Source organism: Musa acuminata, chromosome BXJ2-9 (assembly GCF_036884655.1).
Source record: "Musa acuminata AAA Group cultivar baxijiao chromosome BXJ2-9, Cavendish_Baxijiao_AAA, whole genome shotgun sequence".
Taxonomy (NCBI): Eukaryota; Viridiplantae; Streptophyta; class Magnoliopsida; order Zingiberales; family Musaceae; genus Musa; species Musa acuminata.
In genome coordinates, this window is record NC_088346.1 from 13224743 (window position 1) to 13243941 (window position 19199).

General features: G+C 39.1%; 1 protein-coding gene across 4 annotated transcripts in view; it reads right to left on the reverse strand.

Annotated features, from left to right (window-relative positions):
* Positions 1-1986: 1986 nt before the first annotated feature.
* LOC103973950 (uncharacterized) overlaps positions 1987-19199 on the reverse strand; it is a 28177-nt gene continuing 10964 nt past the window's right edge. The window contains exons 7-21 of one of the 4 annotated variants that reach the window (XM_018821657.2): positions 13445-13524; positions 13129-13210; positions 11885-12024; positions 11685-11795; positions 11476-11592; positions 11279-11368; positions 10013-10066; positions 9757-9831; positions 9475-9550; positions 9216-9315; positions 7870-7939; positions 6339-6409; positions 5551-5669; positions 3132-3356; positions 1987-2585 (exon numbers count right to left, since the gene is read on the reverse strand). In XM_018821657.2, coding sequence (XP_018677202.2) covers positions 2212-2585; positions 3132-3356; positions 5551-5669; positions 6339-6409; positions 7870-7939; positions 9216-9315; positions 9475-9550; positions 9757-9831; positions 10013-10066; positions 11279-11368; positions 11476-11592; positions 11685-11795; positions 11885-12024; positions 13129-13210; positions 13445-13524 — 1784 coding nt within the window. In that variant the 3' untranslated portion in view covers positions 1987-2211. Of the gene's footprint in view, positions 2586-3131; positions 3360-5550; positions 5670-6338; positions 6410-7869; positions 7940-9215; positions 9316-9474; positions 9551-9756; positions 9832-10012; positions 10067-11278; positions 11369-11475; positions 11593-11684; positions 11796-11884; positions 12025-13128; positions 13211-13444; positions 13525-19199 lie in introns of all 4 variants that reach the window. The other 3 variants (XM_009388654.3, XM_009388655.3, XM_018821658.2) reach the window with 3 other exon arrangements.

Genomic DNA, 19199 nt, shown 5'->3' on the forward strand with positions numbered 1-19199 from the left:
TCTATCAACTAATAGGTGTCACGGTGATATCTTTTGTCAACTCGTCTTCTCTGACTATAGCCTTCATAATACTTAACTGTTTATGAATATATATTTTTTAATCTTTCCTAGTAACTCTATATTTTCATCTTAACATTCTTATATTTGTAACATAAATTTTTCATATTTGTTATTTTTTGATTGTCCAACACTTAGATCTATAAAATATTACTTTCATCTAATACGGATTAAGCGATAAGCTTCAATGCTTTTTTTATCTTCTTCTTTATTAAAAATTAACTCTTTTTTTGGACATTCATGGAATAATTTAAAGTCTATATCATCTATTATATCTTTAAAATCATTCGAGATAATTTCTTTCAAAGCTTTTGATTTAAGAAAAGTTCTCATCATAACTTTTCATCTTCAGTAATCGTTTTTCTTAAATTTAGATAATAACGAGAACCAAAATAAATTATCAAACTTATCATCCAAACATACCTTCAATCCTCTCTTAAAGGTGATCAAACTTATAGTTTACCAATCTTTCTTTATCAACTAACTGGCATCATGTTGTGATCTCTTCTATCTATCGACCATCTATACCTCTCTTGAAGATGATCAAACTTGTAGTTTGCTAATCTTTCTCAATTAATTAATTAGTGTCATGGTGATAGACATTTTTCTTAAAATCTAATTTGTCAATTATTTTTTTTAATTTCGATATCTCTACTTATTTGATGGTTATCATGATCAATAAGTAATTGCTTTCTTTTCTCTCTAGGATTTTATTTCTCCTTCGATTTTTCAATAAATTTTCTCTACTCATTTTTTTCTCTCTAATTTTAGTGTTTATCTCTAAGTAATCATTTTTCTCTCCGTAGCATTGTTTATTTCTCTAAATAGTATTATTTTTTTTTATCTCAATAGAATTATTTCTCTCTCTATAGTGTTGTCTCTCTCTCTCTCTCTCTCTCTCTCTCTCTCTCTCTCTAACAGGATCACTCGTAAGTACTCGTAATACCTATTTTTCTTTTGCTCCCTCACCCTCTCTCACTCTCTCTCTCTCTCTCTCTCTCTCTCTCTCTCTCTCTCTCTCAGAGCGGATCACTGTCTCTCTTGATCTACCTCTTCAATCAAGATCTAAGAACTCAGTTGACCTTGGTGATCAGGCTCGCTATGCTACCATGTTATAAATCAAAAGATTTTGATATAATGTTAGAAATTGAAAAGCTTTGATACTATAACGAAAAAACCTCTTGAGAATGTGGTGGGCATTACAAAATCATACAAGAGTATATATGAGAATAGAAGAGACACCTTAAAGCTCTCTTTAAAGATAATTACTTATAATCTTTGAGCTTCTGTTCTAATAATCTCTTTCTCCAATTATATGTCGAAAGGAGTCCTTTATTCATAGAGGATTAAGTTTAAGATTTTGACTTCAATTATAATAAATACTGACTAAGACTTGTAAGCTAAAATCTTATCCAATCATAAAATTTGATTTAATATTCCACCAGCGCAAAAGGTTGGACGGCGACAAGTAACAATTGCTTTGATGCTTCTCTTTTAGCATCAAACGCGGCGACGGCCTCCCCATATCGCAAAATCATGCCTAAGCGTCGGTTCATTGAGGTAACGCCAGAAGAAACACTGCTGCTGGAAGAGAACATGGCCGCTGCATTGGATCATCATTCTCATTATCTATCAATCATCAAAAATCAAGAAGAAGAAGAAACATGCTTTTTGGAGTCCTCATCTTTAAGCATGGTGATGCCACTGCAGTGGGAAAGCATCTTCTACTCTGGTAACAAGTGGGCAGATTATTGTTCAGCATTTTGGAGTCCTCATCGAATTTTTCCCACTCATAGCCGTACTGCAGATCAACATTCTTCCACATGGATGGTGCTCTTCCGAGTTGTGTGTTGTTAGCACCCACCACCAAGTAATTGGAGTCACAAGGATGATTTAGTTCAGCAACCTCAACCACATTGACTCAGTATATTCTGTATCAGATCTCATTCGAAAAATAATAATGTAGGAATGAACAGTTTTGAATTTTGTCTGAATAGAGCTTGGATACATAGGGTACAGCGGACCAACCAAACATGCATTTTGTTGTCGGCAAAGAATATTACAAGACATGCAACAGAGAGAAGAAGCCAGTCAACTGGAGAAAAAAAAATTACACCAAAATTCTAAAGCATTCAGATTGTTGACCAATATAACCTACGATCCTGACGAATTACGATCGATTCGCTGGGCACCTAATCTTGCTGAAGCTGGCTTTGTGCCCCGGCCTCTGCCCAAAGACAATGGCTTTGCCTTGGTGGTCGGAGGTGGTGCGGCGATAGCTGCCCAGGGGTCGCTGTCATCTAAAGCGGCACTCGCCTTCGTCTTCAGAGGTCTCGAAGTTGTTTTGGGAGGTGCCACAGCGATAGAACCCCAGAAGCCATCATCCTCTTTTGGTGCAGCAGGTTGCACATTTACAATGTGTGGTACGGTCCTTGGTGCTGGGACTGCAACAGGACCCCACAGATCATCCTCGTCTCCTGCTTTTGATGTTCTGGTTCCTGCTGTTTTTGGTTGAGAGAAACTTGTATCTGAAAAAACAAGATAAGAAATCATTAGTTTCACCCATGTTATGATGAAGAAAAAAGATGAAACACATCGTTTTACTTTTGAAGCTAAACAAGAGAGCCACAGAGGATTTGTCATAAGACTGCAATATATTATCCAGATTTTAGCCATCTTATTTCAGCAATTACTTTTCCAGGATAATTTGTCAAGTCCAATAAAAATATTATGACAGATAACAGCCTCATCCCTCATGTCCAGGTCTATGATTTCTTATCAACAACTCAAACTGCAAAAGTGAGGTGTTGTACAGGTCCTATCTTGCTTGATACATATATAGCACATCTGACAAGAGGCTTGAAATTGAGAAATATTCTGAGGCAAAAAAGATTGGGATGGAGGACTGTTATAATATGTTGCCACTGATCAATAATCTTGTATGTCCATGGAAATCACAAAGTGCACAAAATTTATTTGCTTTGGAACTCATCACAGGAGCTACTGAAAAAAAGATAGAAACTATTTTCATCAATGAAAATCAAGAACAGGAGCTAAATGATGCAGAAACATACTCTGTGATTTTTGGTGCACCACCGGCCGTTGCTGAGCAGCTTGTATACTTGCTAACGAAGGAGGTTTCTGTTCCTCCAATGGCTCAATGTCATCCCACCCTTCTTTATCATTATCATGATCTTCTTGGAGAAGCCCACTATCAGCTTCTCCCCAACCACCATCTGTCGATGTGGGAGACGAAGGTCTAGGCTGATCCGAGATGTTGACAGCAGAGCTTGCTGTATCTGCTGGTACAACAGAAGCACATTTAAAGTTATGGGTCCAAAATCTAAGTTGAGTACCTTTCTTGTTGAATACAAAATGAATTGCTAAATTTGGGAGGCAAAAAATTCAGATAAAAGGGAAAAATGTTGCCCGTACTTGCTCAGCTTAATGACTATCAACTTGAACCCTCTTTTGAGAGAGAGAGAGAGAGAGAGAGAGATTTGTTTCTTGAAAATATAATTTTACAAAAGGCTTATAGTTTGAATGCAGAGGTGAGTCCAAAATGAGATGAAAGACAGGAATCATCATCAGGTCAATTTTTTGGTCTCAGAATAGCTTAACACCACAACAATCATCATGTAGATAAAGTGGCTGTAATATCGCAACTGTTTAGTGCTGGAACCATGGATCTTTCCCAGTCATTGAGCTCTGTTGAAGTGCTTACATCTAAATCCATTTGCAATTTTTCTTTTCAACCTGCCATGGACGTTAGTTTTTATTTCATTATAGTATAGGACCACAATAAACATTGAGCATTGCTGCTTAACTTCCTTCAGTTTCCATCAAGGATTTCTTAGAGACTTAAAATCAACACTCAATTCTCCCAGAACAGCAATAAAGTCATGTACTAATCTTTGTTTAGACTTTTTTGACATTTTAACCGATAAACATTGAAGGTCCACCTGGAAGGCTGGAACCATTAAGGCTAGCTAAATTGAGATTGATCCTCCTTCCTACAGCTGAATGACCAGTAAATAATCCCTGTACTATACCGGTCTGGCCGATTTTGTATTCCATGATCTAACGATCTTCAAGATAAGACACAGACTACAGTTCAAGTTATGCTGACAAGGTCTCATGAGGACATAGTCCCTGAAGATGCTATTACAAATTGCAATTTACCACCACGAAAGCTGAAAGGCTTCCTATGGATTTGCAATGCTCAGCTAATACTTGAACCAATCTGAAATGAAAATGTAGATAAAAAAAAGAAACAACACTATAAATCTCCTAATTGGTAAAAGGGCACATTATTCTCGTTGCTTGAACATTTGAGCTAATTGCACTTATAATGTCCATGACTCTTGCTAGAAACTGCAAACTAAAACAAGCAATGAAGAAAAGGGTTCAAATGTAAAATTCAAATATGTTCATCAATTTGTTGAAATCAATGCCACCAAAATGTAAAACAATTAGAATTAGTTGAATTCCTTTGAACTCATATGAGCAGGGGACAATTATAATCTTGACGTAAAATATTTCAACTTCAATCAAACATCTATTAATAGAAAAACAATGCGCAAGTCAGGTACAAGTATAGGTCATAACCGTTTCTTGATCCATTTCAATTCACCTGGATGTATTAGGGTCATAAGATCACATAATCCTATGGCCCAACTCACGATTTTGATAATTATGGATATAATACACACCATATAAGAACTGAGAAGTTATGATGAAACATCTAAAAGTCAAACTTATGGCCCATACGTTTTAAGATTGCAGCCACATTTGCCTAGCTATCTGCATACATGTCCATGCATATAATCGAAGCATCAACCAGGATCTATGCATTGTAGTTGCACCCTGCCAATATAATAAATCAAAATAGGCCTTTGTGCAAGGGGGTTTTATGACAACCTCCATCAAAAGCAAAAATTGCTCCCACTAGATAACTTTATTCGAGGACCAATGACACTACTAGGGATTTTTGACAATAGTCATTGTAATGGTTCAAAACCTCGGATACGGAGAGGTATGGTTTCAGTTCATACAACTTTACCCACACATGGTATACTAGTATGTGACACACTAAATGAGGATGAGAGGGGAGGAGATAATCAGGCGGGCAAGTTGATGATGGCAGGTGCTGCAAGGGAAGCAGACTGCAAGAAGGATTGAAAGAGAGAATGGGTGGGATTAAACCCTAAATTAAGAATAAAGGACCCTGAACCAGATTGGACCGACTAAAAAGGGTTGGTCCATATGCTAGTTCTCTATGAGACCAGTACTTACTGCCTGGTATGGACCGTTCTAGATGGTATTAAGAACCATGGTAATTGTTTCTTTCAAAATAACTTAAATACTTCTAATGTTTTAGACATGCATAATCAGAATCCTTCTCCACAAACTAGTGAAACCTATATAAGACAAAAATAATCAATAATAACATGCTTAACGAACTGAAAACATAAGACACAGGACAATAGGTACCATAACTACCAGAGCTAGGATTTGAAGTAGTCAAATCTGGTGTTGTAGTTGCATTTGCAGATGCAAGTGAGCCATGTTCAGAGGCTTTTCCCTTCAGCGTCAACGAACTCATAGCCCACCTGCACAAATTTGTTCAATGATGATTCTGATTTACAAGTAAAAATAATTGTATATAATAAAAAACAAGAGACCAATCAGTTGATTAAATAACAAAAATCAACATCAACATATATGTGGGTGCAACATATTATCTGTATTTATTTCCAACTCTTAGACAACAGAAGGACAATTTTCTCTTTAAGAAAGTTTGCTAAAAACTAAGCATAAAAATCTATTCATGTGATTTTACTCTATAGATTATTAAGTTCATGAATTTCAAAGTTCCTAATTTATCAAAGCTGTACATTGCGCACTATTGTTGTGGTAGAACTCCACTGCACACACTATGGTAAATCTTGCAAAATCATGACCCAAGCACAAACCATATTTTAACAATAGCAACAGCAATTGTGACACAAAAAGAGACCACTTCACTTCAAGATTATTTTATTTGATATCACCATGCATTTTTCGCCTTCTTCTTTTTTCTATTGTGTATTTGATGTGATTATTATCTTACGTAGTACACCATATCAACAGAGGTATAATTTCAATCAGAAGTTAAGTGTGGGATACTTCACGAGAATGAAAAAACAAAGGTATATATATATCTGAAGTTACAGAATCATTTATATATTTCATGAAACCTATGACAAACAATAATCACTGATTCAAGACTAATAACTCACCCAAGCAAACTGGCATTTCCAGCTATTGAAGGTACTCCAGCACCAGCAGTCTCATTTGTATCTCCTGTGAGCTATAGAAAAAAAATGTGCATAGCTCAAAAATTAAGTTAGCATTTAATGAGTTGAACCAAAAAGAAAAGTGATGTTATTGCTAACTTGTTGTCTAATCAACAATGTCTAATATGCAACAAAACCTTGTAGTTGTAATGTGCATGAAACCTCAAAAGAGAATATAACAACTTGTTTTGAGTTAAGTAAATTATGACCATGCAACCATCATTCCTTTGCTATGATAAGCATGATGCAAATGGTACATGCCATGTAGGCCCATGTCATTCCAAGGTTGGCACCAACTATCCATATGCATTCTTTTGTCATGTATTAGCCAGCACAAACCCCATGCCACATAAGTATTGTTTGGGACATAGAATCTAGGAAGGAGAGATTGTTTCTACAACTGGATCTTCTTAAAGGAGTAATTTTACTGCTGTAACAATGCCCCATCTTATAACAAACTTTCTCTCTGTATTCAAAATTTCTTGTTGAGACATTTGTTGGTTTTCAATAAGCCTTCTACCATTACAAATATAGTTCCTGTTTTGGGAATATATCCATCCAACTATTCTAAAATCACATGTTCAAGCTAGATTCAACAGGCCCATAAAATAGTTTAGCTTACTTCAACAAAGACAAATAGCTTCTCTTATGGACCAAAGGACCATACCTAAGGTTATACACTGTAGATGAAAATATACCACTTGCAACTAATGCACAAAATATTCTAGTATTTGCCTTTTTTGTAGAGACTTAAATAGGCAATATATCATAATAGTGTATTCCTACGAATGCTTCAGAGTTCAAATTGCATAAAGTAAATACGACATTTCAGAAAAAGAATAGTTTAACTTGACTAAAGAGCTCTAACTCATGTAAAGTGTATGCAAGACTCACCTAGATGATAAAAGCAATAAGAGACCATGTAGGAATTGCAGCATTCTATGACTTGGATCATGGGGACAGAGTAGAAACAAGTTGGAGTGTAATGGTTTAGATCTTTGATTTTTTCAAATAATTTATAATCATCGTAAATAGCATCATATTGACTTAGTAATTTACTTCTAATAAACCTATAGAGTAGAAAAATCTAAAAAGGCAGCCGGAAATCCTACTTTTTCCCAGTTCAACAGATTAGGTTCAAACCTAGTCATAATGAAGGGTTTTGTTCATCATGGAAAGTAAAATCAGATCAAAGAATGAGGAAACTGACCATGAGAACTACTCGTTGAGCAGTTCAAACATAATAATGTATTAAGCAATTAAAACATGCCAGTACCATTTGTCCTACCCATTTATAGGCAAAATCATGATTCATCAATAACTGTTTATTCAATCCATCAAGTCAGCCAACTAGAGATGTTTCTTAAGTTTTCACTCAATAAAATGAATTCACTATATCTCAGTAATACATACATGAAAGACGAACTTACAAGATCAACATTCATGTATGTCTTAGTAATTCTGGAACACATACCTTTTCATGATGTTGCTTTGCAATAAGCAAAAATTGATCAATAGCTTGAAATGCCTTTGTCCTTACGTCACTGAAGCAGACAAAATTGTGTATTGAAGCAAGATGCAAAAGGTTTATAGGGATGAGACTAAAGTCATGAAGAATAACAGTGATCAAGCAGGTACATGCATGTTAACATGTACAGTTTATGTATGTGCATTAGATCCGACTTAGCAGTCAGCTCAATTAAAAGTCCTTCATAATATTAGTAAAGCATAAAAAAGAAACCTCAGTTTGATAGCATTTTGCAAGTTTATCAAACCAATCTTGTATATATATATATATCATATTATACATATCGGCCACAAATAATCATTAAGTTAGGCAACAGAAAAAGATACCAGCAATACAAGCAAAAACTAGCTGGTCAACAATGTTAACAAGCTATCAGATGGCTTAAAGTTTGCTACAAAAGAAATTGGTCTTTTAGACTGTCTAAAATTGTACAAAAGGCATCAACTTCCAGATCATTCGAGTTCCAATATAATTAATAGCAGAAGTAACAACACTATCAAGTATCCTGCAATGATGGTACCTCAGGATGCACAGAAATCTATGAAAATTATTGATGTATGTTCCTGTATTCACAGTCAACAGCATATATGAGAAAGAAGTGGCTTTACTGGTGTCAGAGCCAAAGTAGATCACTTAGAACGTTGACAAGCTAATGGCAACTTTGTGAAACACTAAATCAAGCCTCAGCATAGATACTAAGATGGTCTTTCATCTAGAAAGAGATGATAGCTGAAACTTTCATGTAATTTAATGTATGATGAACATGTTGCAAACAAACATGCATACACCACAAGTCATGATTATATCCACACCCAAATTTATAAGATTTAACTTACCAAAAAAAAAATTATAAGATTTGAATGCAAATGCATAAGCACTTTGTGCTAATTTAATTTTGTAATTAATGTTTGCAGATGTATACCATGAAACACTAAACATATCAATACAAGAACAAACAGTAACATAGTTTCTGTTTTTTCCAATTTCAAATAAACACCAACAATAATATTGGAGCAAGCAAGCGAGAAACATATTTTATCTGCTGTCTATCCTCAATCTATCTAGATTGAAAAATATATATCTTGCATCAAGACACAGGATCACATGAATGTTTTCATTACATTATCTTCTGAAAGTTTTTGAGGAAGAAACTCAAATAAATATATTTTTTTGTGGAGATAGCAGAGAAAAGCAACAGAAGAACTTAGCAAATGGAGCTGCTATAGAATACAATTGCATGGAAGGAAACTGAAAACGAAGAATTAGCCAAATAAAACCAGTAATGAGCTCACCCATCTGGGTCACTTGTAAGCACAACAATATTAGGAAGGATTCTTGTAGAAATCTCTGCCATATCATAGTATGAGATAGTGGCACTTAAAGCCATAATTCCTGTCAAAGTCATCAAAGTATAAAAATCACATATCATTAATGTTTGTGGATGCAAAACTACATGCATATAAACAAACAAATTAACGCCAGGGGAGGATAATTAAGATATGAGTTAAGAAATAGATGCAGAGACTTAAACCTCTGCACAAGTTCACATGCCTGCAGCACGAGCTGGAGAAAAGGTATCGCGCAAGGCACGAACTGTAAATGCATTAATTAGCACTCTCTTTCTTGTCTGCATAGAGCAAAAATGTTTTTGTTTAATATTACGAATGAACTTTAAAGCACAATTTACCAAATACGCTGTTATAAGACAATAAGCAACCTAACAATATTGATAGAACTCTAACAGTAGATTAGAAAATAAATGGAATCTGATGCAACTATAATGTTTGACAATGAGCACCAGTCACAAGCAAGCATAACAAATTCAGCACAAACCGCTTCATTTAGATAACTAGCAATGTTCCCCAGCAGAATCGTAGTATTTGTTCGGATAGCAGGCTCCTCATCCACCTTCAGACAAAATTAGCCACATTGATTCACTCAGAAGTTCAAGAAAAAAAACCTTGGAGGGTGATATAGAGACTTGTGAAACAAAATCCTCAATAAAAGAAGAAATTTCGGTTTGACATGAAGAAAATATAGGGTAAAAGAATATCATTCTTAAGATATTCGAAGACAAGATCAAATATACCTGTAACTTTGAAAGATACTTCAATAAAGATCCTGAAATGGTACGTTGAGACAACTGCAATCACATGGAGGATTTTATAGGTCAGGGACAAAAAAAGATGACAGGAAGTAATTAAAGTGAACTCTTATCTCCACAATTTGAGCCAGTAAACCCCTTTAAAAAACTTAAATTCATAAAAGGATAGCAAGCTTAGATTGTGTCAGTTGTCACCATGAAAAGGCATAAATTCATTGAAAAGAAAGCAAACTTTAATAGAAATTTTCTTATAACATCGAGAGCAAGAACACTAAACAAAATTATGCCATGCTTCAAGAAGAGTGTATAAATGAAAGAAAAAACTTTGGAGGTTCTGTGGACATATATTATATGGAAAATCATCTATTGGGTGACGTGTAGTGGCATGAGAAGAGAGATGAAGACCTACACACTATCATACTCTTTGATGATGTGGTGTCCTAGCATGACTTGATCTGGCACCTAGGACCAAGTTTTCTTGCTTTCACAATCAATTTAGCAAGGTTTGTAATGTTGCTCAGTATGGTTCAAAATGAGCAGTATTTACTGAACCAACAGGTTAATGGTACACAAATTAGGATAAACTGGGTGGTACACCTAGCCTAGTATCAGACCTGTATCGAGCAGCACAAGACTGGTACACCCAGTACGTATTGCCAGTACCAATCAATACAGGACCAGTATGATCCAGTACAGAGCAGTACATGCACTGTACTGTCAATTTTCTTTTTACTATTTTTCAGCTTTTTTTATGTAATACCAGTCTTGTACCGAGCAGTTTCTTTTTTCTATTTTTCAGTCTATTTTAGACTTTTCTTAAAACTTGACATACCAACACCAGGTACATATCTACACACCAACACACAATATGAGCAAGGTTTCTAATTTTGGATACTGGGTCCATATTCCTGGCTCAGGGTACCATGTGCCAATACATCGGTACAAAGCAAGTTAAAGAAAAGAAAATTGAGAAGGGCTGAAAAACAAAAAATAATACTGCCTACTACGAGCCTCGGTACCATCCAAGTGCCAATAAATTGTTAGATTGGTAAATACCACCTGAATAGAATTGTACCAAACAAAATTGCAAACCATGGTTATGACAATTATCATGAAAATAATCATACAAAATTATAGCTAACCAATTAACTAGATATCCTATGTCAATTTACTGTTGAATTATGTATTACCTGCACTTAAAACGATTAAGCAAAATAATACAAAGGTGAAGAATAATCATTTTGTCCAGACCTTCGGCGCCAAAACGAGCATGGACTTCAATGTCAGCTCACGAAGGAAGGCTGAAGTATCAGCAAAACCATTGGCAACATGAGGGAAAACCTATTAAGTATAACCACAAAAGAAATTACTACATGGATTCAATTAACCAAAATCCATGTCATTAGGTATATTTATGAAATTTTGAATAGTAAATCAGAAAAGCATACTTGCTCATCAACAATCTGTGACGACAACGACTCTCCAAATTGATCTATATGTTGCAGAAGTGCAACTCGAATAGCTCGGTCATTTGATGCAAACAGTTTCACGATAGTTGGTAATACCTACGCAACAGCAAAAAAATTGCTATTTAATTTTCTCTAATTAGAAAAACGGGCTGCTGTAAGTCTAAGAGAAAATGCATTGACAAACTAACCTTGATATTGAACTCCTCAGTTGATAGCCATGAACCCATTTTCAATAATGCAGTTAAGGCAGGAGCAGCAGCTGACCCAAATTCTAAGGCGGAAGACAGCAATGGAAGCAACTGGAGCAGCAAAAAATTATATAAGTTGCTTCGCAGGCATAATAATTTTAGACAATGTAATCACATGGCAATAGTGCATTTTCAGGGACCTTTTTCAGCACAATTTGACGAGGAAGCTGTTCAGCTAGGTTTGGAAGCTTCCGAAAAAAGGAGTCTTTCTCAACACTATCCTTCAAGTTCAGGATTTCCATAAATTGGATGGTCTCCACCAACTTATTATGAAAATATTCTGATAACAAGGATATCAAGGGTCAGATATGTTTCTTCTTTTTTAAATCTTGAGGCAAACACCCTAAGTTATGCTATACAAAGCTCAAAAGAAAACAAAATAGTAGGTTCGGACCAACCAATGAAAAACTGAAATAACACAGATCAGCAGCACCACCAGAAAAGTTATTACAGAAAAATACGAACAAAAAAATCATTAATTGTTCCAATTACTGAATATGTTAAATCATGCAGAATCCAAGAGACCATCAATGATAAGACAACCGTTGCACTAAGTTTTTCAGTTCAGCCACCGACATACAAATACTATAGGCTAAGTGAATGACAGGATCTAGAATGCTAATAAAAGATATAATCAACCCACAAATGAATCAATTTTGAACAGTGACTTATTAGTTGCTTATGCTCAATCAAGCGTCCTTACCACAATCATCAAAAAGAGATAAGGAAAAAAATGTGGCATTATGCTATTACATCTCCACTTCCATACCACTAGATGGTTGAAAGGATGATTAAAGGTAGATTTTGTATCAATTATACAGTAGAGAGAAAAGGGAGCAATATGAAACAGTTTAGGTGATATAGCTTAAATTCACAATCTATATACCTTTAGAGGAGAGAGCGTTGCACAAGAGATGGTGATGCAATCCTTTTATTATTCTTCAAGGCCAAAGAAGCCAATATAGAGAATGTGTCATAGAAGCCAATCCGGAAAATGTGGTGACTTGGCTCCTATCATCATAATAATATTCCTACTATCCTCAATAAGAAACAAGATAGGGACAGTCCCTCTCTTGCACAGTGTCAAGAATATTTACCACTAGTTTCCTCTAGGAGGATGCCTTCTAACCCACCAATTTCATTCTGGGCTCCAATAGGATGAAGCAAGTATCAATTGACCCTTCCAGAAAAGATTGGGTATTAAAAAGGCTAAAATTCACTTTAGATTTGCTCTCCTGGTTCATGGGTGCTAGGATTATCTTCAAGCAGTCCTCCATGTGAACACCTCTAGTCTAGAAGCTTCTATTTGTAGCATTGGGCATAAAATGATTTTCGTATAATTAATGCCAATAGAGATGTCATATAAGCAAGAAAACAAACTCACCACTGTTGTCAATAAGCTTTAATGGATTCAGTCTGCGAGAAGGTGTGGAACTCAAAAGCCTCTGATAATCTGGAAGTAGAGACTGAGAGACAAGAAAACAGCATGAAATTGCCATTGTGGCTTACACGCATTTAACATTATATTACACTTAGAAACATTTCCATAAAGTTTCAGACAAGACACAATAGTATCAAAGTAACATAATAGTTAGTACCACTAATCCAAGACGTTTCCAAAATCCCACAGAAAAGCTTTTTACACAAATTTGTCCAAGAAAGAACTACTATAAACAGTAAATGATTTTACTATTACTAACCTTTGGAATGAAAGAGGTGTTACGAAGCTCTTCTGTTTTGGACAACTTCATTCCAGAAAACAGCTCATATATCAAACATCCTGAAACAGGTCATAAGTTATCATACAATAATCCTTAGAGCTAACCGAAGTTATGCGAGCTACAAAACTACTACATTCACAAACAAACCATCTTAGTTGCAAGAATCATATATCTCAATATCTTGCGGATGCTAAGATATTATTCATAGTTCCTACCAAGGTTCGTTGTACCGTACCATACCGGCATTTCGACCTGGGCTTGGTATGGTACAGTACCGGTATACCGAGTGGTACATCAGGGCATACCGAGCTGTCACGGACAAACTTCGAAACAGGGTGTTTGATGTAATGCTTATGTATGTCCGTGTCTTTTGGCATGTTCATGCCTTGTACAACCCAACCCATTTTAGTTGGGTTGGTGGCCTCTTTAGGCTTGTAAATAAAGGTTGTGTCATGTGGACACGTGCGAGAGCTTTTCGGTCTGTAATGGACCATTTTACCCTTTGTTGTGCCACTGTTCAGAGCTTGTAAAGTCTGTTTGTAATTTGCATTGTCTATGAAGTGTTTTTCGGACATGTTTGCTTGTGGATCCCGATTGAGGCGTTCTCTTTAACCCGTTCTCTCTTTTGTTGGTCCTAAGGGACAATGGGAGGCTTCGGGGAGGCTGACCTTTGCGGACGGACGCGCGAGGGTGCCGCACGACTTAGGCAAATCAAGCTAAGTCCGTGTCATATGGTATCAGAGCGGGACAAGCACTCATAGAAACACTTGACATGGAAACGTGGGGGACCTAGCGTGGCTGCGTTGAGGGCAGTCAACACACGCGCGACCGTTTGAGGGAAACGGGCATGGAGATGTAGGGAAAAGAGTCGCTCAGAGGAGCGGGCATCTGAGATTGGCATTCAGAGGAATGGCCAACCCTTCACGCAAGAGGCACCACGAGAACAGGCAAGCTTGGAAGAATTTGGAGCGCACAAAGGTTGGGATGGCTGAGTTTGAGCTACGGCTCAACGTTGGCATCTATACTTGATGGTGCTCTAGGCAAGCGAGGCGCTTGGCAAGAATGAGACCATGCAAGGTGGAATGAGTTGCTCAACGACCAAAAGAGTTATGCAAAGCTCACAGAGGTGAGGGGAATTGCTAACTCGAAGAATTTGGTACTCATGCATGGGCTTGTATGCGGACGACGGAATGTTCGTGGTTATCCCAAGGCGACCGAAACTCGGCGCCATGGAGCATTAAAACTTTCTCTTCGGCATGTGAAGGATACATCCGTCGGAGGCTAAAGTGTGCAACGAGTTCAGCATGTTGCTAGGCCTTGAGGGGTGCAGCGGGGGCTGTATTGACGTGGAGTCGCAATCTAACAAGTGCGTTTGCAGGAGGCAGAACAATGCACAGTTTGTTCAGCAGATCGGAGTAGTCCAAGGGGATGGTGGTCTCCGAAACGAAGAGAGATGTTGCTCCAACGGGGTAGTTATCCAGGAGGGATAAGTCCCGGCTTTCCAGAGGGAGAATCATGTGAGACGGACCTCACATGTTGAGGAGGAGTACCTCAACAAACAACAACTCCACGAAGCTCGATGGACTGAGCAAGCGGCAAGGAGTTATCGCATGATCTCGTCGAGAGAATGCATTGGTGGATGCATTGCGAGATCAAGTGGGGGAGCGACCTAAAACAACTTAAATGAAGGCACACTTGGAGTCGATGTGGAGATCGAACTCAAGGGAGGGCTGACCCGTGGAATGGTGGGCGCGAGGGCCACCATCGACTCAATGCAAAACCGAGGAGCGGAGCAACTTGGGTGTAACTTGGCGAAGTACCCAAGCCGCATGAAGGGAGCCAGCATAGAAGTTGGAACGTGGAGCAGAGGCACAGTGCTTTCCTTAGACAGAGGTCAAGGACATGAACTCTTGCAGAGGCAATAGTAGGATCATGTTGTTCCATGGGTCATTTATTCTGACGGAGCAGACTCATCTTGCATGGTGCCAAAGACGAAGGGAGCTTCGGGGCACATGCACCTTATCTCGGAGAAGCATTTGATGGAGGAACTAAGGCGACTCAATTTGCGGAGGCGAAGTTGGGTTCAGAAGGCCTTAGCACGGGGCAAGAGGACGCAGAGGCGGGTACTCTTGAAGAATATGCCACAGTGTTACCATTCGAGTTGCTATGAAGGAAGCGGTGCGTAGCGGAGATTGTGCTGGTAGGGGCAGAGGCCCAGGATCCAGACAATGGTGCACAAATTACAGTGAAGTCGGTGGACTTCGGGAGCTACTAGGCAACGGACTATCCTAGAGCGGTGCTTCATCTAGGTGTGACCCAAGAGTGAGTGGATGAAGGTCGATTGCCAAAGGAGCGAACAAAATCGAAGATGGAGGAGACCCTGCGATGTATTGGCAGAGGCCACACATGGAGGGTTCACAATTCGAGTTTATTCCACAAGGATCAGAATGCAATGGAGATGTCACCAGGAGGCGACATGGTGCAGCGGATCGTGGTGGAACAGTTCGTGGCAATGCGACACACACGACATAGTCCCGGGAGGGACTAGATCATATGGAGGTATGATCGGGAGCTACTGGGAGCTCCACTTCGGTGAACAACATGACGACAAGAAGGGCTATGGATTCAAGGAGTGAAGGCCATGGTACCGCAAAGGCGGGTCTTCCGTGCGTGCATCGAATTTTGCTTCGGATGAAAACCTTGGTCATCAGCATATGGGGGCTGGGTTCCACCAAGGGAAAAGTTCGAATGCAAGTACCAATGAATTCCATGGGAGGAACTTGATCATGCAGAGGTATGATCGAAGCAGCTGGAGAGTTGGACTGCTCCAGAGTTCATATTCGCTTAAGGGAGCCCGGCAAGTCAGAGGACAAGGCCGAATAAGCGAACGTTGCTACCAAGGAAGCTAAGGAGAACAGAATCGGTGCAAACCCTACAACGTGATGGCAGAGGCCATGCATGAGAGTTGCAATCTGTCTTTCCATCGACCAAACAGACTGCTTGGAGAACACAGAGGTGTTGAAGCAGGAGGTCGAAAGGGGCGAGGAAGCGACGACGAGTCCAGAGGGACTTAGCTACCCAAAATCAAGCATCAGTCAGAATGGAGGTGAACTCAGAGGAGTGCCACGGAGACATATCTACTGATTGTGAAGAAAAGGGATTCAGAGGCGAGGAGACGGATAGTAGTGCCATGGGCATGGCAACGCCATGGTACCGCAGAGGCGGGACTTCCGTGAAAGTCATTGATCCCTTGCTCTCACGGAGGGAGAGCGCTTGGTCGTGAAAGGGGCCGAGGAGGTGGAGCATGCAAAGGCAATCTCCAAGTACCGAGACAAGGCTGAAGGGCAGAGGCCAAGAAACTTCGTAAGACCGGTGTCAACAAGTTTCTCATCAAGATAGCCGTAAGTGAAGGACTTCGGGTCATGCAAGAGTGCACGACCAAGGAACGAAGCAGGCAGTACGCGGTGTTGTACCTTTGCTACTCAGTGGAGTAGGCGGCAGGGTTGATGGAGAAGACGGTACAATCCCAGAGGCGACCTCATCTATCAGAGAATTACTCCAAGTTGGGGTGAAAACTTCCTGCATTCCTGAAGTTCAATGGCATTGAGAAGGTGAATCACAGTAGCTAACTCAATGCAAGGAGTGCAAACACTTCAAGTACTTCAGAAGTGTGAGCAAAGAGCAGGCGAAGGCCAGTAACCAGCTCGATGCATGAAGTACAACCTCGAGGAGGCGGGCGAAGTAAAGTAACCTTTGCCTTCTCAACTCTTAAGAGAATGGGCGAAACCGAGTACCTCAGTTCTCTTATTTGTCCAGCAGAGGAGCTATGCACAAGTTCAAAAACCCTTCGAGGATAATGGAAGACAATAGTTGTCAAATCCTCACCAATAGTGATCAGTGCTACTGAGAGTAGATTGTCCGCTTCATTTCCCAACGAAATGCCAATCGAAAGCGGAAGTGATGCGAACCTACTTGGATGTGACAACTAACTGAAAGAAGAGTCAATGAGCAGATTTTGTGGAGGAATGACCCAAAACTTCAGAAATTTGCGAGGCGATGCTCGTTAAAGCTCCAACAAGCATCCACCCAGTTCAAGCAGCATGTGAAAATTTTGAGAGACTGGCGCAGTAAGAATGGTCTTTTCCTTCATTTGGTGGATCCGCAGGAATCAACGAGGATCAACACAACTCAGCCAACCCCACACCAGAGTCAGAGTCATTGGCGAGTTGAAGCAGCATGGCGGATCAAAAGGTCGACTACTCAAAAACAGCAGCGGAGAGCAGCTGGGAGCCAGGAGGCGCGTTACAGTTGGAGCAGAAGATTGAAGACTCAGCAAAGGCGAAGAGTTGCAGTGTTCACAAAGGCTTCGACGAGGACGTCGAAAGGATAAGTGGGGGAGAATGTCACGGACAAACTTCGAAACAGGGTGTTTGATGTAATGCTTATGTATGTCCGTGTCTTTTGGCATGTTCATGCCTTGTACAACATGTAGAGGGGCGACCGAAGGCATAATAGTCCCATTTTAGTTAGGTTGGTGGCCTCTTTAGGCTTGTAAATAAAGGTTGTGTCATGTGGACACGTGCGAGAGCTTTTCGGTCTGTAATGGACCATTTTACCCTTTGTTGTGCCATTGTTCAGAGCTTGTAAAGTCTGTTTGTAATTTGCATTGTCTATGAAGTGTTTTTCGGACATGTTTGCTTGTGGATCCCGATTGAGGCGTTCTCTTTAACCCGTTCTCTCTTTTGTTGGTCCTAAGGGACAATGGGAGGCTTCGGGGAGGTTGACCTTTGCGGACGGACGCGCGAGGGTGCCCCACGACTTAGGCAAATCCAGCTAAGTCCGTGTCAGAGCGGTACGCCCTGGTATATCGAATATTTTTTTTATTTTTTTATACTGTAGCAGTGCTACAGTATAGTACTGTAGCACTGTAGCGGTACCGGGCGGTCCACATACCGGTAACCTGTCGGACTGGTATGTACCGCCCGGTACGGGCGGTATGCTTCGGTACGACAGACCTTGGTTCCTACTTCTTAATATATCTAATGTTTCGGGTTCTGGACCGACGCTAGGGTCTAGCCAGATTGGCATGGGTTCGGTACATGCTGACTTAAGTATGTCTCAGTATGCCGGCACATGTGACCGAATTTTTTTAAAAATTGAGTATACACAATGTTCAGAGGCACAAGCCATAGTAATGTTGACCCAACGAACCAATAGACCGGTAATGTTGACCCAAAGAAATTTGTCAACATTAATAAATTAATTTAAAGTTAATTCTTTTATCATTTCTTGTCATCAATTCAGCTAATGGTTCAAGATTCTATCTTGATACCACAACCAATTCAACAAGCAAGTTATGACTTTGAATCAACTAACTGATTCAAATAGCTAATCCCAGCCCCATGACACTTGTACTTCAAGTTTTTACATAATGATTTTTCAATAAGCAGGGTAATTATAGCATTAGGCAGTTAAGTTGAGTCTACAACAACCATAGAGGAAATCGCATAGGTTCAAAGTTTGATTTCCATTATCCTTAGATTCATGGGCTTCCGAAACTCCCAGCCTCTAAGATAGTCCCTATTCTGATTCTCCCACTTTCAGCTAAATCAACATTGAGTCACAATTTGAGTCTACAGCATCAGTGGATCCCATGTAACAACTAACATGCAAAGAATAGGAGTTCCATGAATGGTACACAAGTTTCAAGAAGTACATGTCAGTAAGCAAAGGT